The sequence below is a fragment of the Eublepharis macularius genome, chromosome 3 (genome assembly GCF_028583425.1).
Source record: "Eublepharis macularius isolate TG4126 chromosome 3, MPM_Emac_v1.0, whole genome shotgun sequence".
Classification (NCBI taxonomy): domain Eukaryota; kingdom Metazoa; phylum Chordata; class Lepidosauria; order Squamata; family Eublepharidae; genus Eublepharis; species Eublepharis macularius.
This window is the reverse complement of record NC_072792.1, coordinates 55,999,422-56,016,795: the sequence shown is the minus strand read 5'-3', so window position 1 is coordinate 56,016,795 and position 17,374 is coordinate 55,999,422. Positions and strand designations below refer to the sequence as shown.

The 17,374-nt window shown below is 45.1% G+C and overlaps 1 protein-coding gene across 1 annotated transcript in view; it reads right to left on the bottom strand.

Moving 5' to 3' along the window:
• The window catches only part of GABRG3 (gamma-aminobutyric acid type A receptor subunit gamma3), a 523,442-nt gene that overhangs the window by 64,807 nt on the left and 441,261 nt on the right, over positions 1-17,374 (bottom strand). Inside the window, exon 6 of the mRNA XM_054974373.1 lies at positions 3,448-3,585. Coding sequence (XP_054830348.1) covers positions 3,448-3,585 — 138 coding nt within the window. The remainder of the gene's footprint in view (positions 1-3,447; positions 3,586-17,374) is intronic.

Below are 17,374 nucleotides of genomic sequence, written 5' to 3'. Positions count from 1 at the left end.
CCACATTTTCATTACACCTTTTCAGTACTGAACTTTCTTGGTGCACACCCCTATTAACAACCTTACTTTTAGTTTGTCATAGGTAGGAAAATGAAACCAATGAAGCATAATGCCAGCTCATTTAGAGTTCCAGAAAGCAGAAAGGATTTTTAAAATACTTCTCATAAAGGGATGCATTTGGGGCCTACTTTACCCAAAGCACAAATCCAGGAGATGATTTTGGAGACATTAGTAAATATGGAGCAAATTCATGCAGGATGGATAAATGGCAATCTTAAAGGGTAATTTTAGATGATAAATTTAAGTGGCATTTTGCATAGGGTTCCCAGGTCCCTGTACCCTTCCAACAGGAGGGGGTGACCTCGAACTTACCTGTTTTGATCTCTTTGAGTGCACATTTTGCATATGCACACTCCCAGAGAGGTGCGTTGATGTCACTTCCAGGAAGTGATGCCATCACACCAGCTTCAGGCATGCTCCCACCCTTTGCGTGGGGCTAATTCTGCCTCATATGGGGCCAAAACTGGCCTCAGTGAAGCATGGGAGCATGCCCGCAGCAGGCACAATGACGTCACTTTAGGAAGTGATGTTTTCATACGCCTCTGGTAGTGCGCTTGGTATGTGCTTTCCCAGGTTGCCTACTGGTGGTGGGTGATCTCCAGGAGGTTTGCCACCTCTGGTCAATCACCAGAGATTTGCAGGCAATGGGGCAAACCCCTGGGAAATTGCCCACCAACAGCTGGCAAATAGGAAGTCTAATCTTGCAACTCAAATGGCCTTCATACAGAGATTTTCTTACACAGCAAAATATTCACTGATCACTTCTCTATTTGTGGCTGGAGTAAATCTATATTCATCTTTCCCTCACACATTTGCATATGTCTCACCTCCAAAATTCTTGTGAAGATCTAAAGTTCAAATCAGGCATGCATATTGAATAGTCAGGGGTTATTTTTTTAATAAAATCTGGAAATCGACTGCACTATGTGTATGCATGAATGCTTAACACTAAACCACTGTGACAATGTTTGTTAAAGAGACAAACAATAACAGGTGGGAGTCATGGGCACAGGTATCCTCACTCCCTACCATTGTTAGGAGAACAATCAATGAAGAAATCACCTGATCTGGCTCCAATCTCATGGATGCTGCACCACTTTGCTGTAGTGATAGTATATTCATTAAGTAAATTATTTTATGCTTTTTGTTCTGAATCTACTGCCAGTAAAGCACTGTATTATAATAAAAGTAAGAAAAAAACCTCAATTAAATCTATTAACACTATTCATAAATTTATCTCTCTGTGATATCCCTATCTTTTTTAAACTTTAAAAGCCCCAAGCACTTATTTTTAATCATTTTAGTTGCCTTTATCTAGCTCTATCATACAATTTTGAGAAGATATGACAACAGCAAGACACAGGATTCTACATTTGGCAGCAAAATAGATCAAGATATCACTATTTGCTGTTTTATTTTTTAAACCTTTTCTAATAATTTTCAACAATGAACATGCTTCTGCTCCTTCTACACCACACACTAAGCTGACATTTCCAGTCACCTTCCCAAGTCATAATCTCAAGATTTTTTCCAGGGTAACCACAGCAACTGCAAACTCTATCAATGTAAATGTGAAGTTCATATATTCACTTTCATGTGCCTCATTTCCCCATTTGCTTAGACTGATTTGCTCATTATTGATTTATATAGTCAGTCCACTGAAGTACTCATTGCCTGTTGAGGACGGGAAAGGAATGTCTGGAGTCCAAATGTATGCATATTTACTCAAGCTGTGTCTACATTTTGAGGATTCTCTGTTTCTCTGTCTCTACTAGACATGGGCCATTTTCACACTGTCTATAAATTGTGCGAGACTCACGGAAGGCTGCCGGCTTTCTCATGCAATTTTTGACGCCATCTATTTATAAAACGCCACAAACAGTGATTTACGCCGTTTTGTAATCAGATGGTGTTAAAAATCGCGCAAGGAAGCCGGCAGTCTTCCATGAGTCTCGCGTGATTTATAGACAGTGTGAAAATGGCCATGGGCGCGAACAGAAAACAAACAAACATGGTGTTTGTTGTTCATTGCCATCCACAAACAATGAACAATGAACACTGACGAACATGATCCTGTCACGAACATGTTCATTGTTCATGGGGACTAGCAGACCCTCCTCCAGCCATCAAGATCCCTACCACACCACTCCCAGAAACCCTACCTGAGCAGGCAGCATGAAAGGTACCAGTAATAAATAATCACTTGGCCCAGAGCCTGGCAGCAGCCCTGGAACTTGAAGAGGTAGATCCCTATCCCACCGCACACAAAGAAAATTCAAGCTCCAATGCACTCTCCCTGTCTCTCTCTCAAAATGCCAACAGCAACTGTGTCTCCCTCAATGTCTGCAAAGCCAGAGCTCGGAGCCCCCGCCCCCTGCTCTTTGCTTCCTTGTAACAAATTTGGAGCTCCACACATGAAAGACCTGCCTATCAAGCTAAATTGGGCTTAGATTGGGGTTTCCAGGGCAAAAACAGGAGTTCAGACAGAGTTCAGGCAGTCCCTGCCTCTGGTTGCCAAGGGAATTGATTGCAGGTGCCAGATTGTCTGGCTTGATGAACAGCAACAAACAGCAATGAACGAGGCTTGCAACGACTACCTGTTCATTTTGAATGGTGCCTCACGAACAGCTTGTTTGCGAACAGCTGATTGGGCTGTTCCTTTTTTTAGTTCGTATTGCTGTTCACGCCCATCTCTAGTCAGTACCACCACCACAAATGCAGAGACGTTATAACTTGCAATTAAGTAATCACACAGGAGTTTTTTGTGCACTTTGCTCCAATAGTTGCAATCTTCCCTGAATTTTTCCTGTTGTACCACAGGAGAAACATTTGAGGGTGCAATGAAAAGGGCTGTAGACATTTAAACAATTAAATCTGGGATTTCAGAAAAACTATAAATAATTGCAATATATCATTAAAACTGTATTGAAGTACACCACAACAGTGATTTTTATAAAACCTCAAAAAACTCTCTATGAAGAAAAAGGTTGCTTATGTGGACCTTCCTATCGAGACTGCCTGTAACACACTTGGATTATGTTCTTTCTGGAAAGATCATATTGACTTGTTTCAGAAGGAATTTACCAAGGCCAGGGAAACCCTAGAAAGTGACTCATTAGAGGTCAATATTGCATGGATGTTTACCTAAGCCCTCACTCCAGTTTGGAAGCCAAGACAAAGAGCCTAAGTCCCACTGAGTTTCGCTTTGGCTTATTATCAAAGAGCTGTGCAACAGGACTGCATCCTTATTAATGTAGGTGGCAGTGAAAATCCATGCTTTGGATTGTAGTGATGAAAATCTGCACCTGTATTTTTACTGTTGCAGAAATGGCAGCACAGATTTCCTAATTCTTTAGAAGAAAGCATTCCTTTTTATTGTATACCTACCTGCTGATGTTTCCACAATTTCAGATGTGTTTCTGAGACCCATGAAGTCAAACTGATAAAGTCTCCAAGATTTCTGATCTGCAGCCTCTACTGAGTTTTTTCTCCATCTGTACATCATTTCTTCTCGAGGATAGCCATCTGTAGATTAAAAGTCATTATCAAACACACAGTAAACATTCTGTAGAGTTTTCATTCACAATTCTAAGTACCTCAGGGGAAGAAAAGTTTAGAGAAACAAATTGAATGAATTTTCAACATTAAAATCAATAAAGAGATAAAGAATTTTTGTTACATTTGTGTATGAAGAACAATATGGTGAGGAAGAACTTTCAGATCAAATGAGGTTTAATCTCGTAAGATACTTGGATGGACACTGCAGTTTGCTAACATTCTAATATCACTTAAAATTGCTGCCTATTAGATGCAGACTGATGTGGCCATTTTTCTTTCTCCTTGATTTTGTACATCATCATTTCCCTCAATCTCAGTTTGCCTAAAGTTCCTTGGTATAATTAATGATATTTTTTGTATCTTTTATGCCATTTTTATGCTATTTTACATCATTTAGGTGGTATATGACCACAAAAAAATAATATTAAAATGTTAATTTTAATGGGGAAAGTTTGGCATGCAAAAAGTAATGACTGCTGTCTCACCGGGTTATTTCTCACAAGGGAGGAAATAAATCAAATTGGCCTCGATCCAAACTGGAGTCCTAATAGCTGGTTTTAAGAAATATTAAGGGCAGCAAGAAATCCCAGTTTCATCCTCACTGTGGATTTGCTACATCTTGTCTGGATTGGCCCTAAATCAGCCAGTCAGTTTGTATCTCTGTTACTGATTGCAGTGGATATACTAATATATTGATGTTGAAATGTCTTCATCAGGGCTTTTTTTCAGCTGGAACGCAGTGGAACAGAGTTCCGGAACCTCTTGAAAATGGTCACATGGCCGGTGCCCCGCCCCCTGATCTCCAGACAGAGGAGAGTTTAGATTGCCCTCTGCGCCGCCGAGCAGTAAGGAGGGCAATCTAAACTCCCCTCTGTCTGGAGATCAGGAGATGGGGCCACCAGCCATGTGACCATTTTCTCCAAGGGCAACCCACTGAGTTCCACCACCTCTTTTCCCAGAAAAAAAGCCCTGGTCTTCATGTTTTGATGTTTGCCACCTGGGGACCCTATTTAGGTGGAAAGGCAGCACAGAACAGTTTTAAACAAACATTACTGAGAAAATATCATATCAGATGTTGCCAAGCATCCAGGTTGCCATTTGCCTCATTCTGAACTTCTGACCCACATCCTTCTGTAGTGCTACATGCTGTGTATGCCAGTATGTGAAAAAAAATGGCCGCTCCTGTGCTTAGCATAAACAACATTATAGATTACAGACTACTAAGTAACCAGGAGTTACTGCTTATACAGAATCAACCCAAAACACTCCCACCAAGATGGAAAACAAGTGATATTATTGATGCAAACAACACTTAGGAAACACAGACCTACTAGTATTATCCAGTTTGATAGCAAGTTCTATATGTAATTCTGCTGACTGGAAAATATCTCTGTTAGTTGATTTGGTTTTCATTAGTATCTGAATGAACATGCCTAGAAGTTAATATTAAGGAGTCAAGGATTCTTTTTCCATATGAAAGTAGTAGTAGTGGTGGTGGTGGTGGTGGTAGTGGTAATAGTAGTAAACAACCATGGGTTAGTCTTACTTCCACAAGTGCACAATGAAGAATCTGAAATTACTTGTGGATCTTTGCTATTCCATAGGCAACAATAGGAATCCTTTCCTGTCAAGTTTCTCTTGGTGGTATTGCTTAAGCATCAGCAAGTGACATGTTACAGCTTTTTTTCACAAGCCATGCAATTTTATTCATTTTAAAAATATTTTATTTTTGATGACATTATAATGCCATCAGAGTTCCTATCCTGTACTTAGTGATTCCTGAGTGATTTCTAATGTTTCTGAAGTGATATGCACCAGATAACTATAGAAACTTCTTTTACGATAGTATCTCTGTTGTCACAGAACTCTTCTCTCAGTAAATATATAAATGTTGTTATACAAAAATGCAAATGTAAAAGAGATGTATGCAAAAACAGAAAAGAGATTTCATTTAGAGAAACATGGAATGTAAAGGATATATCCAGTACAACTGTGGCATGGGCATATTGGAATGGAATTTACAAAGCAATTTGCAATACTATTTTGATTTGATTTGTAGTCCAGCCCTGAAGAACTAAGAAGGATAGCAAATTAATAACAATCCAACTGGTTAAAATTGAATATAGAAAATGTTAATGGCACAGATTTTGAGATTAATCTGAACGACACACATGACCATACTCTGAATAATTCTTAGGGAGGCTTTGAAAATTGATTGGTGAGAGTAGGCTAAGCTTGATCCCTATCCTGGGTTGAATCTCACATAATTGTGTCTTATATTATTGGTATACTATAGCAGTTAGTTGCCACTGGCTTGTCTTGTACACACCAGGAAAATCCAGTTTAAAAAAATTACTGTAGGGCAGGGGTGGGGAACCTTTTTTCTGCCAAGGGGCAATTGGGGAGCACCATTTTTTCCAAGCACATGATGACGTCATTCCCAGAAATGATGTCATCACGCAGCATGCATGATGACGTCACTTCCGGGAGTAATGTCATCCTGTGCACGGGAGAAAGGGCACTTGTGTTCCCTTTCTCCCTGCCACAACTGCTACAGCCCACTCCCAGTGGTGGCAGCTGCAGCAGAAGTTCGCTATCGGCAGCAGCAGCGCCACTCACTGTCACTGCTGCTGCCACTTGCTCTCGCTGCTGCACTGCTGGCACAAGCCGCTTTCGCCACTGTTGCAGCTTGCTCTTGGTGGTGGCCGTGGCCGTGGCAGCAGCAGCAGCAGCTCTGTCGCCAGTGCCCCCTGCTGTTGCTGCCAGTGCTGCTTGCTCTCGCCGTGGCTGCACAGGCCACTTTCGCCAGCGCTCAGTGGTGGCAGTAGCGGCAGTGGCAGTGGCTGACACTGGCAACAGCAGGTGGCAGCAGCAGTGAGAGCGGCCTGCTTTCACCGCCGCCTGCTCTTGTGGTGCAGGAGCACGTCCCCTGGGGAAGGGGCGCCCCAGGGAGCATGCCCCTGCCAAGTAGTTAAGTGGGAGCGGGGGAAGGAGGGATCAGGGGATCTGCCTGCTGTTTTCGTCTGCAGCGCCACCGCTACAGCCGCTCATCTTTCTCTGCAGTGTCTCCCCACCGGTGCTGGAGCTGCTGGGCCCGTTGGAAGCTGGACATCTAGGGCCAGATCAAATGATTTTGCGAGCCATATACAGCCCAGGGCCGGACGTTCCCCACCCCTGCTGTAGGGCAACAATTGTGCCATATCTAACTACATGTGAATGCAGTTATGGACGATTTTCCACTGCCATTTTTGATATGCAGATTTTGTTCTTGGAATATTAGTATCATCTGTTGTGCCTACTCAGAATATGTATTGATATTTTATTGTTTTCTGAAATTATATTTACTGCAATTTATTGTATTTATTGTGTATGTGTGTGTCATTTGAAATTGTGATTTTATCATGTTGTGACCTGCCCTGAGCCTGCTTGCAAGGATGGTGGGATATAAACCAACCAACCAACAAATGTTTCTCTATGTGTTAGGCCAGGTTTTGCCAAACTTGCTTTCCCTGCAGCCACATGGCAGCTGTGAGGAACTTATTTACCAGAGTGCTGCAGGGCCTAATTCAGATTGGAATCATGGTACTGGGGGAGGAAGGGCTCCAGCCTTCCCCCTGTGATACTTTCCTGATCTAAATTGACCAGGGCAGACACTTTTGGCCTTACTCTGAACCCCAATCTGATTAATGGCTAAATTTATAGTGTAATCTTGGTTTGAATCCTACTATGTTTCCACTGATACAGGGGAGCAGATAGGAGATCTCACCTGATTTCCCTCATCATTGTAGTCATAGTTCCATTTCCCCCCCATATAAGTCCCAGTATCCTACATTGACTTGAGGGAGGGTGCATGTGTGTGTGTGTGTTAAAATAAGTTCCTTCTAGGGGTCCAGGTGGGGCGTAGAGATCTCCTGGACTTACAAATCATCTCTAGACTACAAAAATCAATTCCTCTAGAGAAAATGTCTGCTTCAGAAGGTGGCCATTATGGAATTATATCCCATTAAGGTCCCTCCCTTCTCCAAACCCCATACGCCCCTAGCTTCACCGTATCATCAAGGATTTCCCAACCCAAAGTTGGCAGCCTTTACCCATTCTCCTTCTTGCATCCATGGAAAAGCTGAGAGTATGATTTAGCATTAAGGTTGCCAGGGACTGGGAGTCCTTTGGCAGGAGTTCCCCAGGTCCCCGTAGTCTCCTGGCAGGAGACTGGGAGCGAGCACTTACCCCAGCTTCCTTTATCTGCGCACGTGCATAGCACATGTGCTCCCGGCTCACGTGATGATGTCACTTCTGCGAGTGACATCACCACATGGGGGTCAAAGGGTGCACTGGGTCAAAGGGCAACCTTGTTGCCGCTGCCGCCACCTGCACGCAATCTGCACAGGGGCTGCAGTGGTGACAGGCAACGGCAGCGACAAGAGTGGTATGCTTTTGCCTCTGCCTCTGCCCGCATGCTCACTTTCCCGCCCACGTGCTCACTCACCCAGCCACCCACCTGCTCACCCATCTGCTTGCTTGCCCATCCACTCGCCCACTTGTTCGCTCGCTTGCCCGCCCACCTGCTCGCTCATGCTGCAACACACAGGGGCTGCGGCGGTGAGAGGTGACAGCGAGAGGTGGCGGCAGTGGCAACAGGAGTGGCGTGCTCTTGCTGCTGTTGCCATCTGCTCTCATGGTGTGGGAGCGCACCCCTGCCCAGGGGCACACCGCACCACCCGGGAAGTGGGCGCCCCAGGGAATGCGCCCCGCCCACCAGCCAGGTAAGTGGAGGCAGGGGGAAGGATGGGATCTGGGGATCTCCTGCCCCCAAGGGGGGGGGATGGCAAGCCTATTTAGCATCCCAGTTAAAAACATCTTAGATAGTAAAGGCAGGGAAGGTCCCTGTATGGAACCTTGAAGGACCTCTACCAGCTCGAGTACATAGCTCTGGGCTAGATGGACCATGGGACTGACTCAGTATTTGGTAGCTTCGTATATTCATATGAAGGACAACTGAAGGTTGCAAAATTTTTATATATTAGTACACTTCAATATAAATGGAAGACTGAAGTAAATCATGGAAGAAGGGGGAGATAAACTGGGAAATTTCCTCCCCCTGCAATCTCCCATCTCTGAAGTATTATGAGAGAGAACCAGTCTAGTGTGTTGGATTAGGATCTAGGAGACCCAGGTTCAAATCCCTAATCTGCCATGAAAACTTGTTGGGTGACCTTCAGCCAGTCATCTATTTCAGCTTAGCCTACCTCACAGGGTGGTTGTGAAGATAAAATGGAGATGAGAACACTTTAGGACCCCATTGGAGAGAAAAGCAGGATATAGATAAATAAATAAATGAAAGTTCTCAGGTGCTTGAACAGGTCAGTTTTTCACATACCTTCACGCTTCCTTTATTTCCTTTAACTGACGTGCTTCTTTTAAGATTTCATTCTGCCTATAGAACTATGAGAATGCTCAGTGTTCATCAGGTCATTTTTTGTGGGTGGTGTTAGGGAGTTTTTAAATTCACAAATTAATACTTCATTCCTGAAGAGCTTCCCCCCATCCCTACAAAACACACTACCAGGTCTGTAGGAAGGCTTCATTTTGCAGCCTTACTATAGCAGAATATCATTATATATATTATTTCTCCAAGTCTCACTTCAAGACACCTGGCCCACTCCATTCTCACTCCTGGAGGAAATATCTGCTGTCTGAATGGCATGCTTCTATAGCTGGACTGCAGAAATACTTAGAATTGCTTTGCTATTATAGGAATTATTATCATCACTCTACTGTTAAACATGATTATTCATTATAGTATTCGTATGCACTTACTTTACTTAATGAATCAGCTTTTTCTTACTTTATAGCACCAAAGATACCTAGAAGACATTAATCTGTGATCTCTTAAAATTATTTACAAGTGTCTTTGGAGTGCAGTGTTAATTTATTTTCCATCAATATTACAGAGTCATAGTTACCACAGATTTCTTTTGAGTGAATTAAAACTATTTATAGTTCATGGCCCACTGATTGGCATGAAAGCAAAGAGAATAAATTACTGTACTGTCAGATGGATTATATTAAAGCATTCATAGCTGAGAGAATGGATTTAATATACCCACACTTTCTCAAAGAGCAACAGATTTCAGAATTGAAATTTGCTCCTCCCATTTCAATGTGAAACCACTCCTTCCCCATTTCATAATACCTTTAATAGAATAGCTGTAGTTGGGGCATCTTGTTCTGACTCATACTTTTCTGTCCCAAGTTGTAACTCATAGGACTTTGGAGAGCCGATCATGTAGATAGACCTTCCCCTTTTCTCAGTTCAGGATGAGAATTTTCTTGCTTCAATACCCCCCCGGGGTAGAACCCCTTCCTTATTTCAGCAAGTTCCAACCTCCGCTGACTACTAATTGCTCTGCATAGCCTGTCCTTTATGTGGAGCTGAATGTTATCACTCTCATCACAGTGACTGTCACAATCTCCCCTTCTGGTCCTCACATACAGGGACTTCATGGTGTTTGCCTGTCCTGAGTGTCCCTGCCCCTGCACACAAACATACAATATACCGTACCCTAGTGGTATACTCGAGCCTTTTTTTGGCTTCCAGCTTTTTAAAATTTAACTGTAAAAACACCTGCCGGGTTCCATATATTTTACTCAGTAAACATGAGAAACTTTCTTATGATTTAACCAAATTTTATTTGACAGACACACATAATGAAAAAAGTTAGGAGATAAAATTTAAGTTAAGTACAAAATATAGCAGTTAATAAAAATACCAGTTTGTCATACGTAGAAATATTCAGACATTGTCAGAATCTCTCTATACACACTGACACATCCTGTACATGTTGTACAATGCCTGCCTCCTTCCACCTCGACTCCCTTAATACTTTGAAACTTCTTCATCTTCATTGAGATCACTGAAGCACTGCTCTGAGAGTGAGACAAATTACACGTGTACAGCACGTGAACACACTTACACGTGTTTCCCCATTGCTTTCCTGCTCACTTGCCCACTGCAGTCATACTGCATTTGATCCCCATGCTCGGACTGGCACAAGTTTCTTCCCCATTCCTCCCAGACAATGGATGGTATCCCATGATGCACCTGTTCTTTGTGCATGCTCAAACCTTCCTCTGTAGCTTTTCTGAGGGAGATTTGTTTACTCCATTGGACATATCAGGGTTAAAAACCCTGCTGGGTTTCCTGGGGGGGGGAGAAAAAATGGGGGTTCCACACCTCTGCTGAGATCTTGCAGCTTGGCCTGCCAGGAAGGGGGGGCATCTATGCAAAGGGGGGTAGGGAATCCCCACTTCAGGAGCCATGGCAGCGTTTCTTGCTGTCACTCAGAATCAACTCTTTCCTACCTGTTTGTCCCCAGCCTCCTCCTATTTCCATTATTCCCTGTGGGGAAAACTATGGGAGCTACCCAAGGGGATGGGGGGGGGGTGGCATTTTGCAAAATAAATCTACAAGATTTTCAGAGGACCTACTGCTAACTGTCCTCTAAAGACTCCCAAGTTTCATGGAGATTGGACCTTGGGGAGCCATTTTATGGCCTCCCCAAAGAAGTTGTCCCCAGCCACCTCATTTGTTCCTATTGCTGGGAAAAAACGGACAACTGCAGAAACACATGCATCACAGCTTCCTCAGGGTCCAATCTCCTTGAAACTTGGAGGGGAAGGAGCGGTATTTAGATGATTGGTAGGAGTAGATCCTGTGCAAAGTCTGTGGAGTTTGCCTGCAAAATGCCACTCCAGCCCCTAGATAGCTCCCCTAATTTTCCCCATAAGGAATAATGGAGATTGAAGGTGGCTAGGGGCACCTTCTTGGGGGCCCATAAAATGCCCCCCCTGAAGTCCAATCTTCAAGGAAAATTGGGGGACTTTAGAGAACCGTTAGAATTAGCTCTCCAGCAAATTTGGTAAAATTCAGTCCTAAAATGCCCCCCAGACCCCCCCAGAAAGCCCTGCATTGCATTTCCCATTGGAAACAATGGCCAAATTTTACCCAATTTGCTCTGTATTGCCGAGCTGAACCGGAGAATGAGTACCCCCCAACACACACACATCCCATCCTTTTCAGGTTCATGTATCAGACATGTTTCTGAACTTTTGCTCAGATACTTAATCGTGTTGCTACGATCTTCCCACCTCCTCCTTATCATGACCAAAGTCTCTGCATGGAGAAGAGAAGGAGGACGTTAAAGGGGGGAAGGAGGGTGCAGGAAGAAGGATTAGGAAAGTAGTGGCATCAGCTAGAAAATGGGAGAATTTAAAGGATGCCAGATTAAAAGCAAAACAGTTTGGGTGTAAGCTGGATTTAACGGCAAAAAGAAGAGAGAGGGAAATGGAAGCCGCCCAAAATCTACGCTCCGCAATGACAACTCCTAGATTATGACCATGGACACTTGCAACCGCAACTACACCAGCTACCCGACACGTGCATGGACGAGGGCTACAGGACACATGTTCACCTGGGGTAAAATGGACATGGGCAGGTAGGAACAGACATGATTCTAGACACTTGCATAGCCTCATGTAATTTGTCTTATCTAATTCAGCTCTCAGAGAACCTCTATCTTCTGTCCTTTCTTTCTGGATACACTGTACTTCCATAGGAACCCAGTGAGGGGTTCTGACCTTCTGGCCAGACTGAGGGAGAAATATCTAACATATATCTAACATATATGAGAATCTTCTGCTTTGCTTGTTGTTGATAGATTCATATATGCTGGGGTGCTCGTCGTATCTTATATTCATTTCAGTAATTACCCAAAATTAATATTGCTTCATCAACCCACCTGCATCTACTACTTTTCTTGGTAACATCTACATGTGTCCGAGGTATTGAGGGATGATGAAGATATAAATTGGGCTCACCCACAGATCTCTCTTTCTTGACATCTCATAAACCCAGAATCTAAGCTACCCTAATTTGTGGCCTTGGAGCCAGCGGCGGTGCCAGGGTTTTCGGCGCCTGCAGCAGCCGGCGAGCCGGGCGCCCCTGCGTGCGTGCGCACACACTCACACCGGCCTGCGTGATGACGTCATGTGTGATGTCATCACGGGTGCACACGCACGCTGGCCCGATCACTTTAGCGGGCGGCTGGGACGGCGCGCGGGTGGCCTCCGAGCTCTCCCGCTCGGTTGCCCTGCACCGCCACAGATGCCTGCCTGCGGCTGCTGAGCCCAGCCGGGGGCATGTGCTGGTGGCGGCGGCAACACGGAGCAGGAGGGCTGGGAGGCTGCAGCTCCGTGGCGCGCACTCCCATCCCCCGCGCCTCCTCTGGCGCCCCCTCCACCACCCCGCACACTGAGGCCACTGCCTACCTGGCCTCCATGGGCACTCCGGCCCTGCTTGGAGCTCACTCTGCATTGGCACTAAGATATCTGGTAGGCCACACCTCCTTTTGGCTGTAAGGAAAATAAATTAGGGTGTGCTAAATAAAAGACAGATGGAGGTAATTTGTTTTAAAACATGAGTTGGATTCTCTAACATCTAAATTAAATATTAGGAAACTAATTGTTGTTTCCATTGGTTTCAGTGAGTGTGAACTGTACTCCTACACACAATTTGGATGAAATTTTCAAGGTTTGTACCCTTTATCTAAAAGATCCTTCCTGTTAAATTTCATTCTATAGACAATCATAGACCTTTTCAACTGAAGACCAGGCATAAAAGGTGTGAATTGGCATGTGATTGAATTTTTCCCTCTTTCCTGGGATCCTGCTTAATGTTTGTACTTGAAATTATAGACATTAGGAGATCTTATATCCTGCATCAACATTTCTCTCACACAGAGGTCACTTGCCCATGTGTTATTTGACCAGGATTGGATGCTACAGGTAACTGGATTATTTTCTCATTTCACAACAGCATTGTGGTGCTTCTGTGTACCACACAGGTTTTCCTCCCCTTTTGTAATAATCCCAAACTTGCTCTGTTGTGATGTTTTGGTCCGTTTCTACACGTCTTATCTGCCTGCAAAACATTGCGCAAAAGACCCGAAAGACAGCATTTTCTTGCGCGAAATCGTGCCAGGAAGACGTTATCTGGGAGTTTTGCCCAATTTCATCCAAAACTCCTGGATAACAGTGTCTTCCTGGCATGATTTCATGCAAGAAGACACTGTCTTCCGGGTCTTTTGCGTGATGTTCCTCAGGCAGGTAAGATGTGTGGAAACGGCCTTGGAAAAGATCATAAATGCCAGGCTAGCTACTTGGAGAGCAGGAAAATTTGGATTTTCCTGGTCCCACCCATACAACACCCTGATCTGGATGGCTCAGGCTAGTCCAGTCTCATCAGACTTTGGAAACTGGAAATGGTTGGTCCTGTTTAGTACTTGAATGGGAGACCACCAAGGAAGCCCAGGGGTATTATGCAGAGGCATGCAATAGCAAACCACCTCTGAAATCTCTTGCCTTGAAAACCCTATGGGGTCATCATAAAGTTGGTGGTGACTTTATGGCAACAAACAAACGAAAAACACAGGAGCCATTTCCCATGTTCTAGTCCCTGCACTGGCCACCAGATCTTTGAGGATTTATTTTGAAAATCACTGACTGACATATCAGTGGAAAAAAGCCCCTCCCCAGTGTCACAAAGGCAGGGGGGAAATTTTGTCACAAGGACTAGGGTGGGGGAAAAGTGTGGAAACCTTCCATCTTGCTGCAGCACTGTATTGGCAGTTGTAGCAGCAAAGGGGGCTTCCACAGGAAAGTATTGCTGTGTGGAAAAGTCATACAGAAAGAATCTGGCATTTTCTCATCACTGATCTTTAGCGTTTCATCCATTTTTCATGTGTGTTTGTATGTTTGTGTTTGGGGAAATTATGTTTCTTAGCTTCTACCTACCTCAGCCTGTCTCAGGGAAGACAGTCTACCCATTACCTGAAGAGGGCAAAACATTTCCTCTGCCTACCACATTTGAGTGGAGCCCTAAATAACAAAATAGCTCAGGCAAGCAAGCCCTGTACTGTGGAGAAAAAACCTCATAATTCAGGAAATGCTTCCTAAATGTATTTGAATGGTGTAAATAACTGTTATATATTGAAAGGGTAGCATTTGTTCTGAGGTAAACTTCTTTCACTCCCATCAGAGGTTTTATAAGACTATAATATAACATCACCCCTTTGTTGACAGTCTACCAAGAAGCAAAGCTCATCTTTGTTACTGAAACCAAGGGAATGGTAACTGCAGAGTTCGCACTATTGTTTTTAGAAAACTATTTATTTTTAATCTTTGCATTTATAGCTGACAGGGGCATCCAAAATGACCAGTTAGTAGTCATTTTATCATGTCTTGCTGATCCGTGGGTAAGAACCACTGAACCAGGGGCCAGAGAGGTGTTGTGTGTTAGTTGGCTGAAGAGGTCTTGGCCAGGGAGACACAGCTTGATTAAAAAGCTCAGAGAGAGCTGAAGAAGACAGGGCAGAAGAAGAAAAGCTGCCTGAAGAGGAAGAAGTTGGTGTTTTAGCATTTTAATTGCAAGGAAGAGGTGGGAGAGAGAGGTGTCTGAAGAAGGCCAGATGAGGAAGCAGCAGAAACTTCCAGGAACAGCACTTTGGTGCCTTTCTTTTAGCATCGTCAAAGTGCGGTCCTGACCAGGAAAAAGTGACTAGTTTGTGAGTTATTTTACAGCACCTGACCAGAAAAAAGACTTCAGAGCAAATTTAGCTGGTCCTCTGTGTTAACTTGGGGTGGAGGCTACACAGAGGGAAAACTGATTGTTTAAATTGAATTGGGAAGTGAATTTGAATGGGGATCACCAGCTCTCTTAATCAGAGGAGGCTACATGTGAGTACATAATCACCATTAAAGCAATTGCCCAGCAAGCAAAGAATGGATCAAAGGGCACAAGGAGAAAGAGTTACAGGACAGAAAATATGAGTGCTCATTCGGTCAGTAAGATATTAACAGCACAGTCCTCAGGGGCACTGTGGCTGAGGTGTCCAGACACCTGTGTAACTTCTGCAGCACTGATACCTAAGGACTTTCCTCAGGGAGATACGCCAACAGACAAACCTGGCCAAACATGGCAGCAGAGCAAGCTCTCCAATCTCCACAGAAATATGGCAGCATCCAACCATCTCGCAACAGCAGCTGTTGACTGTTCTGTGACTGGCAGCTACAGGCACAACCAATCCCCAGCTGCAAATGCAGCTGCTGCCTCTCAGTGCCATACCTCCTCTCCAGAGAGCCAGCAGACAGGGTAGAAATACCCCATAACTGTGGTACCCTGACAGAAGCACTTGGCTTGAGAGCCCCCCTCCCCAGTCCAGAGGGGACTCCTACCCCAGCGGCAGACAGGGCACCCACCCCATTGCTTGCAAGGGCCACCACCCACTTGTGAGCAAAAACACCACCCACTTGTGAACACTCCCACTCTGAGCTCCACACCTCCTTTCCCCAGAAAAATAAAAACAGAAAGGCAAAGGGACCAAAAACCCCTAGATCAGGCTTGAAACCAGAGTCCCTGACACTCAGGATCAGATCCCAAGCCCCCGGGGCAGGAGAGTTGATTCTTAAGAGGCATGCCGGCAGACACTAGACACTCTGCTGCAGCTCTGATGTCACCATCAGCAGCTCTGATGTCACCATCAGCAACATTGGGCCAGCTAGAGAATATCACACAGATAGGCATGGCTTGGTAGAAAGGCACTTTAATAACATGGTTGGGGCACAGAGGTATCCTGCCAAGGGTTATGTAGGTGGGGGGCCATGACTGCCTGGTGGGAAAGGGGCTTGGGTGCTGCCAGGGTGCAAGGGAATTGGTTGCAGCTATACTCTGCATCCTGTGTAGGGCTGTACGGGTGTGAGGGGGTTCACTTTTCCCTTTGCATGGATGCCTATTAACGACACCATCTTTTTGTAGTGTAACTGTCTGCTGCTGTTTGGGGGCATTACCCAGCCTGGAGCAGCTGAGGAAGATGACTACTTCCCAACACACTTCTTTGGCCCATCCACTCCTTCACTGGTGCAGGGGGTTATCCCTGAGCCCCACTGATAGACAGCCGCAATGGGACACCACTGGCACACAAGCCTGGAGGGTGCTGTTGGGGAGTAGACATGGGCACAAATGGCAAAAAAAATACGAACATGATGTTCGTTGCCATCCATGAACAACAAACATTAATGAACATAACCCGTTTAATGAACAAGTTCGTTGTTTGTGGGGGTCAGAATGGCACTTGGAGAGCCCATATTCACAGGGAGTGTTCAGCAGGCTCTCCTCCAGCCATCAACCAAGTTTGGTCAAGATTGCAATAGGGATCTTGGAGTTATACATTCCCAAATCCGATGCCCCTAGGAAACTTCCATTTGATACAATTGGAGCCAGTTGACTTTGGCTCCGTTTACAAGTGGAGGACTCCCATGGCATGCTGCCTCCTGTTCTCGGGGGTGGGGGGTTTGGCTGCTCGCTGGCGGCACCCTCCATGTGCCCGCCTACCAGGCCTCACAGAGACCATCTTCCGGGAGCCGGGGAGATGGGTGATGTTGGCGGCCGCCAGGCCTGGTGGACTTGGGGAGGTGGTGGCAGACCACCTCCCCTCTAGGGGGTGAGGGGTATGGCTGCCTGCCAGTGGCACCCCCCATGTGCCCACCCACCAGGCCTCAGAGTACTTTCTGGTGCATGGCCGGAAGGTGGGTGATGTCAGCGGCTGCCGGGCCTGGTGGGCTTGGGAAGGCAATGGCAGGCTGCCTCCCCTCTAGGGGGTTTGGGGTAAGGGTTAGGGTTAGGGTCAGAGAAACCAAAATA